The 25,729-nt window shown below is 35.4% G+C and overlaps 2 protein-coding genes and 1 long non-coding RNA gene across 3 annotated transcripts; all 3 read right to left on the reverse strand.

Moving 5' to 3' along the window:
• Positions 1-6,245: 6,245 nt before the first annotated feature.
• On the reverse strand, positions 6,246-8,590 carry LOC126372363 (uncharacterized). Its single transcript, XR_007567152.1, has 2 exons — positions 8,483-8,590; positions 6,246-7,048 (listed from the first exon to the last, which is right to left on the reverse strand). It is a non-coding gene; the product is annotated as an uncharacterized LOC126372363 (long non-coding RNA).
• A 316-nt stretch (positions 8,591-8,906) lies between these two features.
• On the reverse strand, positions 8,907-10,175 carry LOC126372352 (calphotin-like). Its single transcript, XM_050018061.1, has 2 exons — positions 10,018-10,175; positions 8,907-9,552 (listed from the first exon to the last, which is right to left on the reverse strand). The coding sequence occupies exons 1-2, from the start codon at positions 10,075-10,077 to the stop codon at positions 9,043-9,045; spliced, it is 570 nt and encodes a 189-aa protein (XP_049874018.1). The 5' UTR covers positions 10,078-10,175; the 3' UTR covers positions 8,907-9,042.
• Positions 10,176-10,696: 521 nt separating this feature from the next.
• On the reverse strand, positions 10,697-23,862 carry LOC126372674 (cuticle protein 18.6-like). Its single transcript, XM_050018522.1, has 6 exons — positions 23,802-23,862; positions 23,185-23,381; positions 17,488-17,608; positions 16,063-16,361; positions 15,329-15,380; positions 10,697-11,016 (listed from the first exon to the last, which is right to left on the reverse strand). The coding sequence occupies exons 1-6, from the start codon at positions 23,811-23,813 to the stop codon at positions 10,819-10,821; spliced, it is 879 nt and encodes a 292-aa protein (XP_049874479.1). The 5' UTR covers positions 23,814-23,862; the 3' UTR covers positions 10,697-10,818.
• Positions 23,863-25,729: the final 1,867 nt, after the last annotated feature.

Raw genomic sequence — 25,729 nt, forward strand, 5'->3', positions numbered from 1 at the left:
TTTCAATAAGTAGTTACAACTCGAATATCACTGCCAAAAATGTTTCATTCTCAAGATACTTGTAGCTTCATCGTCTCAGTAGATCTTGCTGTAGGCGAGGCCGGGTGCGGGATAAGGGTAGGCTGCGATGGGCGCGCCGTACGCTATGGGCGCTGCGGGGTAGGCTGGGTAGCCTAGTGGTGCGGGGTAGAGGGGCGAGTACGGGGCCTTGTAGACAGCTGGGGCCAGGAGTGTGCCCGGGGCGGGCTCTGGAGCCGGCGCCGCGAACGCCACGGCGAGGAACATCAGGAATGCCAGCTGTCAAAATAAAGTGTAATTTTACATCACAATAACATCTGCCTAGCTATATCCCGTTTTTACAACGTCCGCTTACCTAACCTGGAGATTTAAAATACCTGCTAAAATATTAAAATACCTAATGTAGTGTAGGACAGGAAGTTAGTAACCTCCGTAATTCCTCAGGAGACGAATCTTACTCGACCTCCAACATTAATTATCCCGGTCCGTAGGGTCGTAGGAGATTTTATACTCAAAAACAAAGATATGCATAATATGTCTATGCTAAGAATGTTAAACGAAGGCAGCGTTATACGGGGCCATCTATATTTTTATTAGGGAAGGCCTGGGGCCTGTTTAATAAAACTTACAATTGTAAATTACAACGACAATTTGGTGTTCATTACGTAGCTAATTTGAAGCTGCAAAATATTTGTGATCACACACTTCGCAATGTACATCAAATTGTCATTGTAATTTACAATTGTAAGTTTTATTAAACAGGCCCCTGAACAGTCCCTCATTGGCGTGGGACACAATACGCTTAATTTCATTGTAGTCATAAAGCAAGTGGGTGTTTTACCGATAAACTTATTAATTCCGATGAAATGTGATTTACGACGTAAAGGTCACATTTTATGCTCGTTCTAATACGCACCAAATCAGGTTAGAAGAAAATAAAAATATACTTAGTTAAGTTCGTGGAACAATAAAATCCTTTCAGCGCCGTATAATACAAGTAAGTACTTAATAGCTTTCTAGGTATTATGCCTAAAGATAAAGGATTACTTGAAACTACTCCGTATATAGTAATAAGCCTGTGTGTTACCTATTTAAATGACTTATTGGTGCTAATTCCTGCAGACGCCATCTAATTTTATTTTAAGTTATACCTTTCATTTTCTTATCTATTGAAAAAGAAAGGGACGTGTAATCGACAGGCATAAAATTTATGGAACACACGTAAATTTTAAGCAGAAATCTAAAACAACCGTCTAAAAAAATTATTACATCGGTCTTTATAATCCGACAGAGTTAAGTAGACAGCACGTCAAACGGATTGCAAACAAGCGAGATGCCTATTTTAGTCGCGCGGTGTGTGTACTCATTCGTTATAAAAATTGACTTGTTGACAATCATCCGTCCCTTTCCTTTTCGGCGGATAAGATAATGACGTGTATAACTTAAATAAAATTCGGAGGTGTCTGCAGGAATCGGGCTATTTTCCCACTAAATATTGATAAATTATGAAGTAAGCCTAGTTATAAATAACTTGCAAAAAGCTCTTGGTAAGTATTTATAATAATTTAATAAAATAATTGTGGAAGAGTAAATTGTCAGGCAAAAAATTTCTCAGAATTAAACCAATTTGCAAAATTAACGTGTTGTTTACAGAAGGACTTTCTATGAAATATTTGTTGTGTTGTTCCTTAAAAGTTATAAAGTAATCTGCGAAAGTAATCATAGAACCGTTTTATTGTTCACTCAGTCAAGCTGAAAGACGCTTAAAAGAATTAATCACATAATTTATATAAAATATAAACAACTTATATAGGACCAACGGCTGGGCCTCCCCGCATTTATAAGGAGGCGGTCCATACCCCATATAGTGCTATGGAGAATACCCCACCACGGTGCTCCACTGCGGGTTGGTGGAGTCACTTTTTCACATCTTAGGCACTTTTTCAGACGATCAGGTGATTCAAATCTGCTATGTCCTTACCAAACAAAGGGCAGTCTCACAAAGAGATTTCGACAATATTCCCGGATCAACGCTAACAACTAGACCACAGAGGCTGTAATTTAGATTATTATAAAAATTACATGCACTATTCAAAAGTTGAGACCAGCAACACGAGCACAAGATTTCCTTTTATGACTATGATAATAAGAGATTTTAGGAAATTCAAAGCCAGTTGCTAATAGTAAGAAAAATAACGGTCGAATTGCGAACCTCCTCCTTTTAAAAGACGGTTAAAATATATATTTTAACATCACGTCACTAATTTAAGAGCCGCGCTCTTGTCTACACCTACATTATCCTTGCTACTTTTTAGGGAAAAATAGGGCAGTGTTTTCCTTCTTGCCTTTCACCCCGCAGTACTCTGTTTGACGTAAATGTGATGGTGCCGAGTAGTCTATTTCAAAGCCGTACTAGAACTCCTGTCCTCCACCTGTGAATAGTACAGATTGTTACCGCTGCCCTCTATCAGGTTTCAGGTTACAGTCCCTGTGACTCGCATCTTCCGTTCTGCATTACCGCTATTACATATATTTTTAACGCTCAGTTAAAAAACGATTTAAAGTTTCAGTGCACGAGTTTCTAGTAGGTACAAAATATTTAGGTACTTACTTAGTAAAGTATTTCAATATTGTACCAAATAAAAATATTGGTAAACAGAAGCGCTACAAAATATTGCTTTGTAAGTTAACCTAAATCAGTACTCAGTAATCAGTACTTTTCATTCTATTGGTGTGGGCATTCTATAGACCAGGTATAGAAGTGGATTATGCTTTGTAAACAATGTTATTAAGGCAACTTACTTTAATTCTGTTATAGCAGTGTGACGTCAAAGTATTCTAAACCAATATTTTTTATCACAATAATATACCTATTGTAACTGGCCAACAAAAATGTTATTTAATAAGCTGTTTACAAGAATTGTATACACTGTAAGGCTTGCAATAAATCAATAAAAAAAATACCTAGAACTTTCCATCGAATGTGCCGATATTTAACACAGGAGCAATGAACTACGGATTGGAAAAACGAGTAAATGTCTGCACTCAGCACAAACATAAAAAAATCTAAGTATTTATAATATCAGGCGATACATTCCCACGCCCACGTTATAGAGCTTTTCCGTTTTCCTTAGTGAAGGTCGATGGCCGTACAATCAAAACATCTTAAAAAAATAACAATAATAACATCATATTTGAAGCCACAAATATTTAAAAGCTGTAATTAATTACAGCATTTACATTTTAAATATTAACACATAACCGGGTTCTTACCGCGTTAAAATCAGGGATATTAGACTTCCGATATTTCAACACTGTGCCATGATCACAGGATGATGATTCTAACGCGGTAAGAACCCGGTATTATGTGTTTTAATTATATTAATAACCGCGTAAACCTCAAACAATGTATTCTAAAGCTGTGTTCAAAAGTCGATCCCCGGTACGAAAATATTTTAATATAGAGGTCACAAGCAAAAATTGTTCCCATTTAACGTATCGTCTAGGAATTATGGTTTTTTACGCTTTTCATCTTGACTACACGATCGATCACTAGAAATTTCTGCATACAGGTCTTCAAAGGTTCAGAAAAAGACATCTAATCCGATAGAACTTGGAAGGGGCAGAAAATAAAGAAAACAGGAGTACAAACATGAACAGATGGACATCAAAATGTGCTTGCCGCGATAACCGAGGTCCACGCGAATGATTTCACGGGCAACACACAGTTTAAGAAATAAACAATCATTTTCGCGGCATTCAAAGGTAACCTAGTGTCGATTTAGGTTAAACACAATTTATTTTGACAGGTTGTTGTTCCCGAATAACACTTAGTGCGCTTACAGACCAATGACGATCGGTCGTGAACGTCAGGTCCGCCTATGTGGTATCACATGTCTAAATATGCAGAAGATTGTACGCATTTTGAGCTGAAATGTGTTAAGATTATGAAGATTTGCACTTAAAAGCTTTGGGCGCTAAATGGTATGTCTCCTACACCGGCGGTCCTGACGTCAGGATCTTAGCATATTTCAGCTGAAAATTCGTACAATCTGTCTGCATATATTATATTAAAATATGTGACACTACATAGGCGGACCTGACGTTCACCGATTGGTCGACGACGCCCTTACTATTTACTTTCTTTGCAATGTCATTCTAAAACTATTTTAACTAAATTTTCAAAGTTTTGATGCAAGTACTTAGTTAGAAATAATAATTACTCAGAGTAAAAGCTAGGATACTCACCAGTTTGTACATGTTGATAGTCACAGTTCTTCCACAAGGTGAATGATGCCCTACGAAGGACTCTCACAGTTTTTATACTCCAGCAACTATGCAACTTGAAATTGCATTGACCTTTCGAAGGGACCCCTTTATGCGAGACGAAAGAATTTATCAAATTAGATTTTGCATCGATAATTTAGGGAAATGTCTAATGATTTTAACGGTTGAGAAGTTGTAAAAAGAGTTTCATTATTTTTTAAATTCTGTTCTCCTAAACAAAGTTCAAAGGCCGTCAAATATTTGATTAGCAAAATGAAGTAAGGGAAAAAAGGATATTGGTACTTACTTAAACTTTCGTATGTCTTAATTATTGGTATATCCTAGGAGCCCAAGATTATCTAGTTTTCTTCGACAACTTCATAAACCTAGATAGGTACCAGGTACCAGCGCGCGCACTCTTTGTATTGGGGTGGAAGTCCACTGTGAGGTCGCAAGTTCGAGCCCCAGTAGGTACGGGCGTAATTCAATGATTTTCGAATTTGTTTTCGAATTCATGTTTGAATCATAAATGTATAATCACGTGCTCAGCGGTGAAGGAACATATGGTAAGGAAACCCACATTCTCGAGAAATGCGTTTCGGAGGTATGTGGTCTAATCTAAAGGGCTTGGGCTGGATTTCCCTTCGGGTTGGAAGGCCAGACAGGCAGTCGCTTCTGTAAATAACTGGATATGTCAAATCTTTAGGTTAGGTAAGTGGACCCCGTGAAAACGTGAAAAAAGATTTTTATAAAAAAAATGTATAAATAAAAAATACAGTAAGTAGGTACTAAATTTAGTACCGACTAACTTTTAATATTAACCAATGCATGATCTAGGGCGATAATCTCAGAATATTCCGTGGATTACTCATGTTCGCTATTCCCTTATCTCGAAGTAACTTTGAAACACTTATACATTTGAGACCTGATGATGTACCTATGGCAATTTTCTTGATGTTAATCTAGGTATGATTAAAATAAAGAATAGTGTGCATAAACCCCGCCAAGCCGGGTGTGTCCTTGAAATCGCACGGGAGTTATCTCCACGCAGGCTGTGGGCTGGGACGAACTAGCTCACTCGACCAGTTGCCACCTTACACCCTACAATAATATATAGAGTTGATACAGCCTCGTAAATTAGTGGAAACTAAACATGACAAAAATCGTGCTATTTTTGGCTATAAAACTGTAATCAAATCTGAAATCACATTGATTAATACAAATATAGTTAAGTATCTGAATATATATTTAGATTCTATATATAATCTGGAATCTAGAATAACGTGGCGTCATCAAAACTCAGGTAATTATCTATTGAAATAACGTTTAAATTAATTGAGATTTGGCAAAGATACGAGGAATAAAATATCAAAAGTTACTTACCAAACGGATGTGTCACTTTAACAACTCTATAAGTATATATCTTACAATAATTATATCCTTTTTTACACTCAAGTACAGTGTCTAGATTGTTTTAAAAATAAGTACAAAATAAACTTTTTACTTCTTTATTTATTCTTTTATTATTTTTTGAGATACAGCCACCTAGTTGAATTTAGATAAATGTTAATTGATTGACAGTTTATCATCAGTAACATACAGAACCGGTACGAAATATTTTTTCTACTAGTTTTTATCACGTCTTCGTGTTGTATATTATTTTAGTGTATCAGGTTTCGGTAGCTGATCGTGTGAAGAAAAGGAAGCCATAAATTAAGTTTTGCGATCCATGGAGTATTGTCGGATGTGATAAACATAATTGATTGAAAGCTCGATGTTGCGTGGGTATTCAGTTCTTCTTGCGATGGATGTACTTCGAACTAGCCCTTAGCCCTAGGAGCTTATAATATTATGTTTGTTTATACATTTTTTGAATAAAAATGTACCCAAGTACATAGTTAACAACGTGTTTAATGCATGGAAAATTTAATTTGTTGGTACGGTTGTAATAAAAAGACAAATAGGGTAATAATTTAGATTTATTTATGTCTCAATTTAAATAATAAATATCTTTGGGTACATGTTATTTATATTACATTTCATCGTTATTAATTATTTATAATAATATTAATAATGCCTGTGTCCAGATGATGCTACTGAGTAGTAATTTTATATACACACTTCCATCCATAAGATAAATATAAAATTAAATATTCATGCGCCCGGATTTCACGTCATCTGAACAGAGTGCACAGGTCTTGCCAAAATGCTTTCTTCAAATAGAATACAAAGATTTTTTATTTTACTCTATGCCTGGGTTTAAAACGTATAAAAGGGTATGCTACTTTTATTATACCGGTATGAAATTACGGTAGGTACCGATTACATAATGGTCCGTAAAACGGTAGCGTAACCTTAAACGCTTGCCCTAATAGCGTTCAAGCTTTGTGCTCGTAGACAAAGTTCAGAGGCCTCTAAAGATATCTGACAATATTGCGTAAGCTAACGAAATATCCCGTGATTGGCTGGTGTCAATATTATATATATCCTGTCCATTACTGAAAACACATTGGATATGCCCTGGTTTAAAAGTATTCTACCGACGGTAGAACCAATCAGCAGTATAAGCGGCGGGGTACGCAGCGGCCACTAGGGGCGCTGATACTGCTGACCAATCCTGGACATAGGATGAAGCGTAAGTGGAGTAGGTAGAATAGGGGTAGGGTACGCCAGGGGCTATCAGGGCAGCGGAGTACGGGTTCACTCCATAGAATACCGCTGGATCAGGCGCTGCCGACGCCAGCACAACCATTGCCATTGTCATCTGTGGATTTCGCAATGAATTACAGTGTTGAAGTAGAAGTAGTACGGAGAGTTATACAAGAGATATAGCTTTAGATAGTGAGAAAAATAAAATGTTATACCGACATGAGCGTGGCTCAGAAAAAATGACTGTATAACTACACAATCCTGTTTTGTTGTCCTTTTAATGTGTTGTAAATATTTGTGCAACAAAGTGTTAGTAAAGTGTTGTTATCTTATAATAATAATTATACGTTTGTCAGTTGTTTTTACATCCACGTACACAATCTAAGACACTAAATAAAATAACTTTATTTTCATATCTCTATAAGGTCAATAATTTTATTTTGGAGAAAATCACATCAGAATGTGATTTTGTAAAGATTCGCTTACGAGGTTTTCACTTTAACACAACGATAAGAAGGAGAGATGTAGAGAGATAAACTGCACACTTTACTTTCCACTAGTTACTTTTTTCTATACTTATACATATTCAAGTAAGAGTTACTATAACTAATAGCCAAAAGACATTGATCGTAACTACACTGATAGACTAAAAATTGCACTCAATTTCTCTGTCTACAAAAATATATCATTTTAAAGGATTTTCTTTTTAACGGGCTTTTTTGTTTATTTGTTTAATTTTATTTAATTTAATTTTTATTTTGTTTGATAAATCTATTTTAGCTCTGAAAGTAACTGTTTTGTTTATGGTTATAAAAATGTGTGTTATGGCCAAAAATATTTAAAATAAAACAATATCACAGATAATTTGCGTAGAGCATAGTATTTTACAAATGGCCGGTAGCAAAAATTGAGACGATTTTTTTGTCTACCAGTGTACGTAATTACACCGTGACTGGGAATAAGTAAATGTCAATGTATTTAAATTAAATATTGCTCGATGGTAAAAATAGGCAAGTCGTTAGAAAAATATAAATTATTTATTAACTTTAATGTCGAATCCAAAAGTCCTAGAGACCACAAATAACTAATAATCTCGAATCTCTAGTAAAGCTCAGGCTACACAGAAATTTTATTCTAATTCACACAGGAGATAGATACTATATTTACATAACTATTCTGATAAGTTTTTGTGCGATTATAACACTGTGCATGTGGCCTAACAATTTATTACAGTTGAAACCTGATTAAAGAAATGACTGTTTATTTATGAAATGATGCAATTAGCTCGATCAGTTCCAACATACATACATACATAAACTCACGCCCGTAATCCCTAATGGGGTGGGCAGAGCCACAAGTAATCAAAGACAACTTGCAGCCACTGTTGATACGAATTCCAAAGATGGATATGATGAACCTTATGGTGATAAGGGATCAGCCAATCGCCCATAACATTAGTCCATCAGTTCCAAATAAAGTAAAAAAAAAATAGTATAATAAGGGAAGAGTTACATAATTAGATAAATGTATCATAATTTTAAGGACTTACCAACAATATTCTACACATTTTGAATAACTATTTATTGTTCTGTACAAGTGGTTAGTTCAGCGGTTGCAGTGCACTGACTGATATGAAGTTGTTCAACCTTATATATTTGGATCATTTTAAGAAGACGTCGTCTGACGAATGAATATAATGAGAAAAATACGCGTCATTGACTAGTATTGCCAAGGTCCCACTGAATAGCTTCAGTGAAACAAAAGAATGTATAATCACAGTAAAAATGTAACAAACGGTCCGAATATGTTCCCGTTGACCTTCCATGCTGTCATTTGTATTGAACACAAAAATGACACATTATGTAAATATTTAATACTCCTCGATTATCTAATAATCAGTTACGCAGCCAAATAAAGGAAACACCAAGTGAAGGATAGGAAATCTTTATTTACCATACATCAATCTGTTCATGTCCAATTTCTAACAAATATAACAGTAGAGAAAGTTGTAGTTATCCATCCACAGTGATAAACATGCCAGTTTATCATAGCGAATAGATATTCTTTGATGTAACAGGCGTATCTAACTTAAGAATGTTGATCATTCATTTACTTCTTCTTCCAGAGGTAAGAGGGGTATCCGTAGGCGTTGGCGTAGGCCACGGGGGTGGCAGCGGAGTAGGCAGTGACGGCGGGGACGACTTGCGCGACGGGGGCAACGGGAGCGACTTGGGCTACAGGGGTAGCGACACGAGCGTACTGGTACTGGGGAACAGCGGCCACCTGAGCGACGGGGGTCGCCACCTGAGCAACGGGGGTAGCAACGCGAGCGTACTGGTACTGGGGAACAGCGGCCACCTGAGCGACGGGGGTCGCCACCTGAGCAACGGGGGTAGCAACGCGAGCGTACTGGTACTGGGGAACAGCGGCCACCTGAGCGACGGGTGCTACTTGAGCGACCTGGGCGACGGGGACCTGAGCGACAGGGGCGCTGTAGGCTACGGGGGTGTAGGAAGTGTAAGCTACGGGGGCCTGGTAGGCCAGAGGGGCGGTGTATGCTACTGGAGTAGCCCACTGGGGCTTAGCAGCGGCGATGCCGACGAGGGCGAGGGCGAGGATCTATAAAGACAAAAACATTATAAATTATTATGCTTGTATGAGTAAGACGGTAAGAATAGCATGATTCACAGTGATTGTTGCCTATTTTGTTTTTCTACGTGTAAAAACTTAATATTTAACTTGCTTTTATGTAGTGGACCGCAAATGTCAATACATACACTATTCGTTATTTAAAGAAAGTAAATATAAAGAAAATTGGCCAGATGTCGGGGGTGTCAAACATTCAATTAGTAATACTATTAGTGACAGCATGTTGTTAAAAAATAAGAATAAGTACTTATTTAATTTTTTTTGGGAAATCCATCACATTTCTAGCCATTGTTGGCTTCTTATGTTTACTTGTCACAAGTGCATATAATTTACTTATCGAATATAATATTAATATTTCCACATATTATGGCTCGAAATACGTAATGTGAATGTAATAGATATGTGTGTATACATTATATTTTGTGATAAACTCACCAGTTTGAACATTTTGCGGTGAGTTTCAGACGGCCGATGACTGAATGATGCTTTGCTCATCTTCAGCTCTACTTTTATACAAGTATCTTAAAACCGGACTCCATCCTAAATTGGACTGGATCTAATATTAATAAGATACTTATGCTAAACATAGAAGATTGAAAATGACATAACATGTGATCAAATAAGAAAATTAATGGCAAATTCAACTGTAATACATTTGATTCAAGGTTGACAAAACTAGTTCATTTAACTGCCTATTTTATCACGATTTCGTGTAAAAATCCAATAATGAGGAAGCTGTATTCACCTGTCACAGATATCAGTTGCAAAGATTAACAAGCTTATGTTTTCTTGTTAGACATAATTTATCACATTCGATCAAATACTAAAATCGAAGTGCATAAATAAAAATATGCATATTGAACATTTGAAACAGTACAGCTAACAGATTTTTTGTAACCTAACTAGATAGAATTCAAATACTACATAACTCTATGTGCTAATTTTATTGCGAATATAATTATATTATTATGCTGCATTAATATGCAGTATATCACAATGTCATTTTATTTACATAACTAATGTACTTCCAAATTACTGACCAATATGAAACCTATAGAGATATAAAGATAAAATAGCGAAGAGGAAAACGGGAGTGTAATTATGAAACAGCGACTCAATGTAATTATCAACTTTATTTTGGCATAATTATGATCACGATAATTTAACACATAAATTACATCACTTTCTCTAAATTCGTCTTATACATAAACTTACAATCGCCGTGGTCTTTGGTTCTTAAATGTAGTACGAGTAGGGTGAAGCGTATGTGTATGCGGAATAGGCGTAGGGCGAGTATGCACTGTATGCGGAGTATGCGACGGGGGCGGTGTAAGCGGCGGCAACGGGGGCGGTATAAGCGGCCGCCACTGGCGCTGCGTAGCTCACCACCAAGGGCTTGGCGGCGGCGAAAGCCAGGAGAGCGGCGAAGATCAACTGTAAAAGATTTTTTGTTGTTAAAAAAGTAGCATATTGGCTGACCTAGATACCAACCAACTGTTTGCCAATGCGTAGTGGATAATGCATTTCTGAAAAGAGCGTCCATAATCTTTTCAGAAATATAGCAATTTTGATTACTTTATTTTCTATGATTTGCTAAGAACACTTTTTCACAGTCACTGTAATCACATTGCACAATCTAACAAATGTTCTTTCTCTCTCACATTACGTCTATAGGTAATTGGAATCCTGCAAAAAAAGTAACGAAACTGTGCTAATTGACAGACTTAAGGGCCCAGTCTCCCGGGAAGTGAATCGGAGCGCGTTAATTAAGGAACGTTCTTCGCCTACATTTAAGACTTAATATTTTAGGAGACTTCAGTAAAATTTTGGTTTTAGTGTTTACAATGCCATTGTATTACCTACTTGTTTTGAAACAAAGTTCAAAACACGACAATTTATTTATTTTCATTAAGTACAAAAAAGTATTGGTTAAGGTTATTCGACATTCATGTAAGAAAATGTCATTTATCATACACAGACAGAACCAGAACTATTATTGACGTTGTATAAGAAAATTTAAAGTAAAAGTTTTTTTTTAAATTTGTACCAAATCCCAGAGTAGAATTAAAAATAAATTTATATGAAAAGCTACTTACAAGTTTGTACATTTTGTTTGTCAGTTAGGGGAATGTGAGAGAAGACTGACTGTTCAATTGTTGGTGGCTAATTTATAAGGACCGGTGATGACCCCATTGTATTGGCATCGGCCCCCGCGCACCTTGGGACGTGCGCGATCGGGACATGGACGCGACTTGAATAACTTTATCGGAACTCATAGGGTGCTGTTGTTCCTACAAAGTTCTTATATTGCACTAATTTTGAATATACTGTTAATAATATATCATAATTATATAAGTTTCACGATCTGGAGGTCCGGGTGCGATTCCCGATGGGGACATTGTCGAAAACACGTTGTGAGACTGTACTTCATTGGGTAAGAACATTGCAGGCTAGAATCACCTGATTGTCCTAAAAATTAAAATGATTCCGTGCTTTGGAGCCCCGCTATTTATAGCTTATGTACATAAGTATATAGCCCTTTGTAGCCCTTATCCACAACTGATAAGGCTTTGTTCATGCAACAAGATAAAGACAGCAATTTGCCCCTTTTGGTTAAATACCTCCATTACGTACGTATTACGCACGCTTTATGCCTTTGGCGTAAAATTTCATGCCACGTTCCCCAAAAAGAAAGTTGCCTTTCTTTAACCTTCTGATTTCATGGATAACAGACATATGCATCTTTTATCTTGGTTTCTGGATATAAATGATGACCCCTCTTACAACACCCAGTCACAACACATATTTATATTATATTACACCCATAATTCTATAGAGATATCTGACCCAAATATCATGCAACAATTATAATATTTTATACCTATTCTTCTGTCATTACAGTATATTTTAATCCAATCAAAAACATAAATGTGAAATGACAGCCAAGTTCAATGGTCAGTCCTGAAATTTATTTATAAGTAACAGTATAACATATCATATCTTCTTATAACATAAGATAATGTATTGTAGCCTAAGGTCTGTCTTGGCTAGTTTTCGTATATTATTTTATTATAGCATTCGCAAGTTCGAAATCTACAATTATTTGTCGGTTCTTATTTTATAATTCCGAAAATTTGGATTGTTGGTAGAAACTAGCGATCGAACATAATAATTCGTTGGTAAGTTTATAAAAACTAGCCAAGACAGACTTTCATCAGTAACAAGATAGGTAATTAGGTATCACGTTAAAGGTAGGTATATAGCGCTACCTACTTTTTTATTTTTTTGGGAACGTGGCCTGGAATGTTCTTAATTGTCGAAGCCTATGGCCACGCCATGACATGAAATAGACGTCTCATCGCCACTACGTTAAGGAGTTTACGGACATTTTATAAACGAATTTGCTTTAAAGCTCTTTCTTTTATGAGCCATCTGTAGTAGAGCGTACTTGGCTTAGAGCCAAGTGCATTACTTAGTTTTTAAACCATACTAAAAATACTAAAACTCAATGACGTAAGCATGATGGCATACTCGGGAAAAGTTTTAATTTGACATGTTTCCCGCGTAATATCAAAGTTTTATTAAATTGTTGAGCTAAAACTCCTCAACAATTTGATAACAACAAAGAGAGATGATCCTAAAATTCAAATTCTCTTGCATAGTTTGTAACTCAATATCCGCAATGATTCAAGGTTTCAAAATTCGTAATAAATCTATTTTTTGTAAAATTAGATCACCTACCAAAAAGTTGAATATGTCCAGTGAAGGTAATATAATAGATATGGGTATTTTATTATCTAACATTTAAGTTTAAAATGTTAATAACCCTCAAATCGGCTAGATACGCCCACTGATATCGCGGCTATTAAAACTGGAGCGTTTTAAAATTAGTTTTTTTTATTGTTTTTAGTAATTTTGTTGTTTGTAGCTTGACTCGTTCCCTATATATTTAGCGATGAAGAGAAATTTTCTTCTTATTATCCCAAGTATAGTTACATAATTAGCTTCAAGTTTAACCATTGGATGATTTCTTGCTCTGCGTATCTTATGACTTATGTACTTACTTATAATATTTAGAAGTACTTACATAATGTTTATAACAACTTCCACCCATTTTAGGTATTTTAAGATTTTATCACTTATAAACAAGTATCTACCCAGAACGAAGTTTTTTAGTCGACTTCGAAATGCACTGGAACTATGAAAACAATAATGTAGTATAGATCACCCTGTACATGTCGGCTGTTTGGCAGCAGTCACAACATTCGATTCCAGCAAGGATCTACTGTCATAGAACATTCGATGTGCCCGGTAGGTACTTACATTAAATAACATCGCTTGCGCTGGTTGGCGATCAAGGTCATCGTTAAATACCACCTTGAACTTGATTACTATACCTGTCCCCGTTTAAATTGCTATGCGGCCAGGCTCACAAGTTATTGAACTTATAAAAAAGTTGTATATCCTCAATGCTTATCGACATTTTTTTCAGACATTTGAAGTTTTAATTTCTTCATAATTTGTTTATTTTACCAGAATTTTAATTTAATTTAAAGTTCTGTGATTTAGGCTTATTGCGAATATTTTTTAAATTTAGATTTACTAATTGAAAGGAGTCTGTTTTTTATATGTTAGAAATAAAGTCATCAAAACTTCCAGAGAAATATAAAATTATGAAGATATTATTATTGCTGGACTTTTTGTCGTATTCGCGATTGGTAGATCAGTAAAAAAACAACGTTTCTCTATCTCTCAAAAGATTTTCTTTAACTACAACTAGTACCTAATTAATATCTTTATTGAAATCGACTTAATTTTTTTGCTGGCTTCTATATATTAATCGACATTTTGAGGATTAATGATGTAACGTAGAAATATATGTATAAGGCTGGTGACTGCTAGCGATATAATGTGTAAAGACAGAAAAAAAGGCTATTTTTGCATTTCATTTGCACGAGGTGTGACGATGGTAAGTATTGAAAAAACTGCATAATCTAAAAAGCTATTGTTATTTGGCAACAAAACGTATGTCGGTTATTTTGTAGGAGACTTGGACCTCATTTTGTATACCTATGAATAAAATAGTCATAATTATGGTGATGATAATGATGTTCGAGACAGACAGTTCTTGCTATATTAGTGCACTTAATATTCATAATTTTAATAAGTGCCAAAGAATCGGTAATTTATGTCTCACCGTTTTTATACCACAATATCTACGGTTGGTTGGTTTTTTCTAGAGAAAATATATTAAATACTTGAGTTACTAACTAAAATTTTCTTTTCAATATAAATATTTAGATATCGGGTTTTGTTTAAGTTTTCTCTAGTGTTTTAAGCTTTAGATAGGGTGAAAGATTTAATAACCTACATTTTATATATGAAGAACGCAAACTAGTAGACGGATACGTATATTTTTTAATTATTATAATTCAACTTTGTGTCCATTAAAATAGTAAAGCGACAGCCTATCGAAGGATATCGTCGAACTAATTAATTTTTTTTCTTCGTTAGTTTTTCATATATCCTGGTTTGCATATTATACCTACCTCTGTCACCGCTAAATATAGGTAATGTGTGATATAAATGTATTTAGATATAGGTATATTATGTTTTAATTGTGTAGAAGACGAAATAGCGAAGTTTCGTGGAAAAAATATAAAAAATAATAATATTAAGTACCTAATGTTCTTTTTTTTGTTTCATCTTTGAATGAGAACCTACAAATGCAAGTCTACAAAGTTACCATAAGTACTTCATTCTCGTCCAGGCCACTTATTACAATGCACCGCATTAAGCTAAAAAAATCACAAATTAACAAAGAAAAATCGACCTACTTATATCTGTAAGTACGTATAAAAATTAAAATTCTAACAGCGCGTATGATACAGAAGAATTAATTTACTGGCCCCTTTAGAGGTAATAAATGGTTTTTAATACAAACAAATCAAGTGATTATAAGAAAAAAACATGATTTGTTTTCGTATAAGTGAGAAAAGTTAGTTAAGATGTTATTCCAACATTAATTTTGTATACGCATGATATTATTGCAAAAATATATTTATAGACACTCAAGATCATTGCACCCCTTGGAGAGGTTAATAAGTCTAGCTTAGTTCAATATTGACATTAGCGAATATCCATCAGGTACTGACTGAACAAAATAATATACTTGTAACGCAACCATACTTTATCACTCTTGTCATAAATATTATAATTGTGTACCTCATCCCTCCGAATATAGCCAACGATTCTATTTTAGTATCCTATTGTTGTCATTTATGTAACCTATTTCTAATATATTTATTCAAGGTCTATTATGGTTTGCGTTCCACGCATGGTCAAGGACGGAACGAAGTATACTGCTTATCGTCTCGAGCATGTCATATAAAGGGTATTTATTCAATCAGTAAACAGTCGTTAACCATTTATTAGTTATTTATTTATCATTATCAACACAGGATTCCAGTCTCGAATTACTTTTTGAGGAAAGCAACGGGAGCCGTGTACGCAGCGGCTACTGGGCCAGTGTAAGCGGCGGTATATGCTGTAGCAGAATAGGGGGCGACGACAGGAGCGGTGTAAGCTGCGGCTACGGGGGCAGTGTAAGCGGCGGCAACGGGAGCGGTGTATGCGGCAGCAACGGGGGCGGTGTATGCGGCGGCAACGGGGGCGGTGTATGCAGCATAGGGGGCGGTATAAGCAGCAACCGCGGGGTATGCCACTGAGTGGATGCCGGGTTTTGCGACCGCGATGGCGCAGAGAGCAGCGAGGATCGTCTGTCGAAAAAGAAGTTTTTTTTAATTTAATTATTATATCAAAGTGCAGGCTTAGTACAAGTTGTAGGGTTGTCCGTGAGAGTAGACTTGCTTGATAATAATGTGTTATGAATAATTCAGTATTTTTAGTAATATTTTTTTTACTTTAATGGTAAATTACTGAGCAATGTTTTCTAATACTTTCTCATTATCGAATAAAATGCTTTTTCGATAATGATTGAATGATTTTACGAGCTTTGGATACCTACTTTTTATGTTAATACTTATTTATTGTTCTCTTTTAATAATACTTATTCAAATTGATTGCTTTTGTAATTGTTTAGAAAAATAAATAGTTTATTTACCAGCTTGTACATTTTGTTGGTTGTGTAGTTTTCACGGGTCAATCAGTGAATGATGTTTCTAATGTCGATGGTATCACTTTAAATAGGAGTACATTCGGTTGCAATGGAGAATTATTTCACCAACATACGCGGGATGGTTACTTACGCGTCGAGTTGCCACGAATTAAAGATAAACATCTGTGACAAATATGCAATAAGGAACCAAGCAGTTTTTATACGACATTGATTAACGTACAAACAGTTTTTTCTATGTTGTTGTTTAGCAGTGTAGCTATAAGGCTGCTAATTATCATGTATACTTAGATAAAACAGTGACTGTAATTATTTAATTTTCGGCGTTATATTATTGTATTGTGTTGATACTGAGAGTGGCTGTGTTGTAAAAAATATCTAAAAACGAACTAAAACTATGGATCCTGGTCTTACAATGAATCATTTAATTTATTGCACATGCCACATCAAATAAATAAACTAATAAATTACTTCATTTCTTTTCAACACGGCGAGTTTTTTTGGATACTTGGAGGGCATGGTAATTTCAGTCTAAAGATTAATTTTAGACAAACATAAAGTAAAATAAAAAGTCTTCCCGGGGGGTTCAAATGGCCACATCGAAGCAATTCATGTAAGAAAACAATATTGCTATTTGACATTTGTTTGCATTGCGCACTTACTTTAATATGCGCAAATGTCAAATTGCAATATTGCTTTCTTAGATGAATTGCTTCAATGTGGCCATTTTAACCCCCCTGAGCTCATACAGTATATTGCGGTCCACTCACAATTCTGCGTCCGCAGTGTATTGCATCAGAGGTCAGACCGCGCGTGTCCTGAGTACTATCAGCAGTAGTTGCACCAGCGGAGGTCAACGCGCCACTTAGTACTGGACGACTTACAGGTAAACTGGCGAGTAGTATAGTCGCAGTCGCAAGTCCTTCAACAAGCGTTTTAAGTGTTGGAAATAAAGTCTAAGCCTTTGACAGTCCATGCGTTACCTACGTGAGATGTAGAGCACGGGCGTTGCGCGGCTTCATAAGCATACTATGGCGATGTATAAGTTTTTTATCTAATGTGTGATACGGTTTGGGTCTTTTTATTTACAAAATCTTCTACCGTGTAGGTTGTGAGATGGATTACCAACCCCATCAACCCTCGCGTCAGGGTTGTTATTGAGCCACTAAAGGCCCCTGACATGGCTGATGTAAGGACTACTTACTTACATCGGTAAATAGTAGCCGGGGCCAACGGCTTAACTTGCCTTCCGAAGCATGGATCATCTTACTTTCGGACAATCAGGTGATCAGCCTGTAATGTCCTAACCAAACTAGGATCACAAAGTGATTTTTGTGATATGTCCCCACCGGGATGCGAACCCGGGGCGTCGGAATCGTGAGTCCAACGCTCAAACCACTGGACCACGGAGGCCGTTGAAAATAAGAAAGTGAGAAATATTTATCATCATTTATAAGAAAAACTTATGAGCACACACAGTTGACCTAAAACTAACAACAGATAGTAAATTACTAACTAGGATAGGTAATAGCCATACAGGTGTAATAAAAAAGAACAACAAGTATAAGTACATAAATCAAATGTGATGTTTATGTCAGCTTCCTCAAGTATAGTGGGTGGTGTCCCGAACAAAAGGACCTCACTCAGCTATTGACGCGCGAATCGCGGCGCTGATATTCTATAAGATCTACTGCTACTTATAGTTATTTATAGATATTACAATAATATAACAAATAAAAAATAAAGAAAAAAAAGAGAGAAAGAAAAGTAAGACGATTCCTTGCTTCGGAGGGCACGGCTATTAGCCGTAAAATACCTCTGGCAACCTGCAGTGCAGCAGCGTGGTGGAGTATGTATGTATACCTTTCCGGCTGATTGAGGAGACACCTTTGCCTAGTAGTGGGACGTATATAGGCTGTTTATGTTATGTTAAGTATTATAAATAAAAAATATAGATTTATATTGTGCAAAATCAGAATGATAAACAATTAAAAAAATACCTATGTAGCCTGTCGGGTACGTATTTGAATATCTAAAATTGAAATACTTAACGTAAAAATACCTACGTTCAGAATCCCTAAAATCATTATACCTAATGGTTTATAATACCTTAGCTTATAACGCCGACTTATAAAATACCTAAATTTTAAAAAACTAATGGACTAAATGTCTAATGTAATAAAATATCTACAGTTATAACACCAACGTTTAAAATACCCAGTGGTCAAAATACCTAAATGATGCATCACTCGTGAGCGTTATTATTATTTCTGTACCTTTGTATTACTAAGTAGAAAATTACACTTTTATTTTTGATAACCATTATGTTGATTAAAATTTAATACTGTAATAGGTCGTGTTTCTTTTTGCTTATACCTTTTGATCTTCACATACTAACAGTATTTTGAATTTAGGTCAATAAACTTTGAGGTACATCAATTTAAGGGATTTTAAACGTAGATATTTCAAGTTTTAGCTTTATGAACTTAGGTAGCATAATCCATTTGACATTTTAAACTTGCGGTATTTTGAATTTAATTAGAAAAACCATTAGGTATAATGATTTTAGGGATTCTGAACGTAGGTATTTTTACGTAAAGTATTTCAATTTTAGATATTCAAATACGTACCCAGCCTGTCAATATTCTAGTCAGGTTTTTATTAAAAAGATACCTATTAATAACGCTTACAACCATTATATTTTTGTTGGTGACTGTATGTGGATCGGCCTTGCGAGGTAATATGAATAATTCAAATTCGTGATGTATAGTGATTGTCTTAAAATCTCGATCTAAACTTATAAACTAAGTTAATAAGTCTAGAATAAGGACTCGATGTTTAATTATAGAAGTCTGATAGTATCAGTTGTTTCGGGTATAGCTTCTTATATACAAAGCTTTATCTATTGTTGCCAAGGCCGCAGTTTCTGTTGGAATATTCTGAGGAGAAATTGTTTGTGAACAGTAAACACCAAAGGTAAATATACATTATTTAGGCGAGTCCCTTTCTTCGTGTGATGCTCTGTCGCGAGGCCACCACTTCCAATTGAGTTGAAAACGATATAGTTTAATGTACGTACTACGTACATCATCATCATAAACAGTCTATGTACGTCCCACTGCTGGGCACAGGCCTCCCCTCAATCAACCGGAGGAGGTGTGGAGCATACTCCGCCACGCTGCTCCACTGCGGGTTGGTGGACTACGTACATAGTGTACGTGAAAAGATTTTATGCGTACGTTCTATAATAAGAAAGTAAATAACGAAGTGGCCCCGCTACAGAGCATCATACCTTTCTTCGTTTTTTCTAGAGCATTGTACCTACTCGTGATTTTTACACGTTTCTGCGTCTTATTTCGTGAAATATTGTTTAATTCCAACTTTCCCAACGACTCAACGGGTGATCGAATACTATGAAAAAGGCCTCGCAATTATTAACGCGGAGCAAATATAATACGAATAAGTTTCGGCCGTGTTACAATGCGCAATTGTCATGATACTTATGTCAAAGTATTTAGATAATGATTAAGGGCTTTTACAGACAGACTGCACTTGTACAGCTGTAACATCGCAGCTGAGGTGTAGTTTTTGTGCGGTCATAATAATTGCATACAGAGAGTAACGCAAAACTGCAATTCAACTGCATAATATGATTTACTTTTGTAGTTCTATTGCGGTAGGATTACAAGGATCATAAGCATAAAAAAAACTGAATGTAAAACTTGTTTTGTATTTTGTGTGCAATAAAGTATATTTGTATTGTATTGTTTAAATAATTCAAACCGAAGAATAGTATTTAACCAAACTTAACCTTTGGAAGTAATTTGACCTTATATCTGGGACAAATATGTTTTACACTTAGTAACAGTCGGCGAGACTCATCAATAATGTTGTCTACAATAGAAAACTGTCACAGAACTTTCCAAGTTGTTTCTAGTAGGTACTCCATATTAACAATGTTCTTGCCATTGTCGTCTCACACTTGTTTGTTGTACAGAATTATGTTCTATTTTAGTAATATCTAATATACCTAGTTGAATTTAGAGAAAGCGCTTTTCTATTTTTATCATTTGTTCTCAAATACCATGTTATTTGGTTTAACTCAAATACCTAAAAGTTATATTACTTAAAATTTATATTTTCATAACTAGAAGTGAGATAGTTACGTTAAACTGCACACATACATAAACTCACGCCCGCGATCCCCAACGGGGTGGACTGAGACACAAGTAACCAAAGACACACTGTTGATACGAAGTCAGTTCTAAGATGGATATGAAGAACCTTATGGTGAGAGAGATCAGCCTATCGGCCATAACAATTGACCATCATGTTAGAAAGGGCTCTCTGTTGGACGTTAAAATTATCAGTATCATTATTAATTATAATGTTGCTACGGCCAAGTGTGAAAGCAGTAGGTTTTATTTTTTTTAAGTTGTTCTTAACAACTTATAAAATTAATAACAGAACTTTAGAGTTCTGTTATTAATTTGCTTTCCTTTATATATCCTTTATATCTCAAAAAACAGGAAGATAAGGTTTATTTTCATTTATCATACACTGTCATACAATAATAAATGAATCTATATCAGATAATAATTATAAATTTACAGAAAAAAATACAATTTTGTTTAAAATGAATGTTATACTACATTAGTAACCAAGTCAGTATTTATATCTGAGATAATGATTGTAATTGGATTCAATAATATTATGTTATGTGATAATAAGTCCATTGATGTTGTGGATTTTCCTTGAATAAAATAAATTATGAAGACGTGTAAAGTAAGTAACTTTGTTATTTAACTGGCCAATAATATAGGTAATTACTTTTAGAATAAATCAAGTAAGTAGGTCTTAAACGTGCGCAAGTGCATGATCTAGTTATATAACATCTTGTTTCCGTAGCAATAAATAATATAATTTATTTACATACTCTATGAAGCAGAATGTGTAGACACTAGACTCTGGGGTAGTTCTGAAGTTCGAACGAGATTCATATTTTATAGCGTGGTGACATAAAAGTCAACCCGCAGTGGGGCAGCGTGGTGGAGTATGCTCCATATCCCCTCCGGTTAATTGAGGGGAGGCCTGTGGCCAGCAGTAGGACGTATATATAAGGATATTTTTTTATCATCTCTTAATTTTAAGCATCAATGTATAACGAGTTTTAATAACATTTCTCAAGAAACCATTTATCGCCCATATACAGGGTATTAATGACATCGTCACGTAAACTTTGAGCGATGATTCAGACCATGATTCTGTGTTGATATCAAGTGGAATTGTCCCTAAATAATTTAAAAAATATAAAGATATCTTGAATTTTAAGACGGAAAATTCCCCTCTATTCCAGTATGAATCGGATCCTTTAATATTCGTTACATAATATTACACGAGGACAATTCATCACATAAACGCTGGTACCTAGTAGTTTTAACGTAAAATATGATAAAATATGTTTTTTTTTAAAGAACGTCTAGTGGCGAGGTGTTTTTGCAGCTTCATTTCCCCGGATATGCAGGCTGTGAGAAGTTGCAGTAGTTTTAGGCGGATGAGACGTTCGTTATGTAAAAAATGTCGATTCAAAGTGTAACTATATTACCTACTGATTAAAGATATTTTTTGAATTTGAATTTGAATACTTGTAATATATTCACATAATATTTGAGTTTGGTTTATATTTAGATATTAAATTATAAGCAGGCACTTTACTGACTAATTACATAATCAAAATGCTAAGGAAGTGGATGTTACAAAAATAGAAGTTTCACGGAACACAGGCTAAGTAAGTAATACAGATTATTTACGTGTAAATAGAAAGGTCCAAAATTGTATGAGTACAATATTGTAACACGCTATTGTAGGCTCATAATGAAGTAATTTTCAGGCTACGTTCACCAAAAACAATATAGATGACCCTATACAGCTATAACGTGATAATTACTTATTTTCTCATTACTCGGGTACATAATTATTCCAAAATATAATGTAAGTGATGACAGAAGCATATACAAAAATAATTGTTGGTCGATATTTGGATCACATTATGTATGGAATTAAGTTGCTACCTACCTATATTACTTCTCTTTATTTTGATCAGAATAATAATGGGTGGAAGATGTAATTGTGACTGGGTTTTATAAAAAGGGTCATCATTTATACTCAAAAACAAAGATAAAAGAATAATGTTTTATTAATGAAATTAGAAAGTTAAACGAAGGAAAATCTGTACAGCGCCATCTATATTGTTTTTGAGGAACGTAGCCGGGGAATCCTCTCATTCATAAAAGAAGCCTTTTTTATTGGAAACAAATATTATAGTCGGATATGTATCTTAATAAGTACAGGGAGTTATTGTAAAAGGTATTGATAAATTAAAAGAAAACTTTAGCTTAAATATTGCAGTAACAATTTATTGGTGGTAATCGGAATAATCTTTTATATATGTCTAATCTTCGGCGGTTCAGCGGTAGTAGTAAGCGGCATAAGGTGAGGCGTAAGTGTAAGCGGAGTACGCGGCATAGGGGGCGGTGTATGCGGAGTAAGCCACGGGGGCGGTGTATGCGGCGGCGACGGGGGCGGTGTATGCCGCTGTGTATGCCACCGGGGCGAGCACTCCGGGTTTAGCGGCGGCGAAGGCCAGCAGGCAGGCGAAGAAAAACTGTAAATGAGAAAAATGTGTAAGTTAAAAAACTTGCTATAAAGCAAGTGCTCGGTTATCCTAGTATCTTACGAAAAGTAATGAAAAAATTGCAGCCTATCACATAAAATATTATATTGTCGGTAAAGTGGCTATGAAATTTGAGAAGCAATAGATTGGTCTTGAAACACTATGTATAGTCTCCGCTTTCAATAAGAAACAAGTGAATTTCCGGTTACTATATTATGATTGTTAATAAAGGCAATAAATGATTGAAAAAATATTATTTTGTTTTAGAATAGGTGTGAATGGAGTTGTTTCACTAATACGAAACAAATACAAATATAAACAAGAAAAGGCTTTTAGTATTTAGCTACTTTTACCTAGAAAGCACTATTCACTCTAATTTAAACATAAGAATTTTGTGGTGTTATAACTTACCAGTTTGAACATTTTCGTGGTTGGTTGGTTCACAAAGCTAAGCTGAATGATGTCGGATTGATGTCAGTGAGCAACTTTATACTAAAACACGAAGGTCGACTCATGCAACTTGAGGATGCCCACGGGTCATCGCGTCCCTTGAATGATGATTAGACTAACTCGGACCATGGGCCTTTTGTACCACAACCTTATCGATGTAAATGCTTAGAAGGAAAGAATAAATACTTTTAATTATACAGACGGATATAACTCATACTATCCGTGGTAGCCAGTTGGTAGAACGCTTGCCTCTCAATTTAAGTTTGCAGGTTCGAATCCAGCACAGGCTTAAACCAATGATAGTCGAATTTGTTTTCAAATTCATGTTTGGATCATAAATAATTATCACGTGCTCAGCGGTGAAGGAATACCCACATTCTCGAGAAATGCATTTTCGGAGGTATGTGACCTAACCTGTATTGAGCTGGTTTTCCCTTCGCGGGTTGGAAGGTCAGACAGGCAGACGCTTCTGTAAAAAACCGGACGTGTCAAATCTTCAGGTTAGGTAAGCGAACCCTGTGAAAAACGGGATAATGGTATGGAGTTGATGATATTTACCTCTATCAGTTGAGTTCAACCCATATTTACAGCACCCTATCAGTGAGGGAGTTCAACTAGCACTTAAACGAATATATTTCAGACTACCATGAGGTAGATATGGGGAAAAATTGTAAGTTGGTAATAGAGAAGAGCTGGTTGATACTTGTCAGGTGGAAGAGAAAATGCCAAACGAAAGTAAAGTGTAAATAAATTACATACATATTACATACACAGACCATCGCTATAGGTAAGGCTAAGCGATAAAACGTCAGGAGAAATCTTGTTACTATTGTAGCTGGTGATATTATAAAACATAACATAAACATAATCAGCCTATATATGCCCACTGCTGGGCATAGGCCTCCCCGCAATCAACCGGAGGGGGTATGAAGCATACTCCACCACGCAGCTCCACTGCCGGTTGGTGGATGTATTTGGGCCAGTACCCCAGGACCAACGGCTTCTTACTTTTCCAGACAGTCAGGTGATTCAAGCCTGCAATGTAAGGACAGTCTCATAAAGTGATTTCGACCATGTCCCCATCGGGAATCGAACCCGGACCTCCAAATCGTGAGCCCAGCGCTCTAACCACTAGATTACGGAGGCTGTTTGATATAATAAAAAGGTGATTAATACTACAGCAACAGATTAGCAGCATCAGAGTCGCTAACTCTCTTCAGAGCTTCAAAAACCAGTTGCGAGCTCATTTTGAATCCTTATGTGGATATTCTTAGGATATTACTATTATGTATGATGTATTTTATTTATTTCAATACCTGTATGTGTGTGTATAGTCTATTATTTATTAGTATAGTTTTCTTTAGATTATGGTTAGGTATATTTTTAGTATATATGGATTATATTAAATTGAGTATTTATTAATATATGTACGTATAGTATAGAGTATTTATTATATTAACTTTAGTTTTACTTTTAGGTATTTATTTATTTATTTTTTGTTGCACCATCCCGCATCCAAGTTGTAAATGTTTGTTTCCTTTTGTTGGTTGCCTGGAAGAAATTGCTCTAGAGCAATAAGGCCGCCCAAATTGTACTGTATTTCATGTGTTATGTCTGATTGTTGAAATTCTAGTTCTGTGCAATAAAGTATATTTGATTTGATTTTTTGATTTGATTAGCAACCTATCGAGTTGGGATAAGTAAGTAATGACATACTTAATTATACAGTACGTGATCGAATGACTAAGGTCGTCTTTTACGAGATGCCTAATAAATTATAAAAATGACATAAGGAACGACATACAAAGGTCATTTCTTCTAGTATCAGTTGAATACACCTATAATATCGAGGGTCCAGACTAATTGGAGGTTATAAATATACTAATATT

This window comes from Pectinophora gossypiella, chromosome 14 (assembly GCF_024362695.1).
Source record: "Pectinophora gossypiella chromosome 14, ilPecGoss1.1, whole genome shotgun sequence".
NCBI lineage: Eukaryota > Metazoa > Arthropoda > Insecta > Lepidoptera > Gelechiidae > Pectinophora > Pectinophora gossypiella.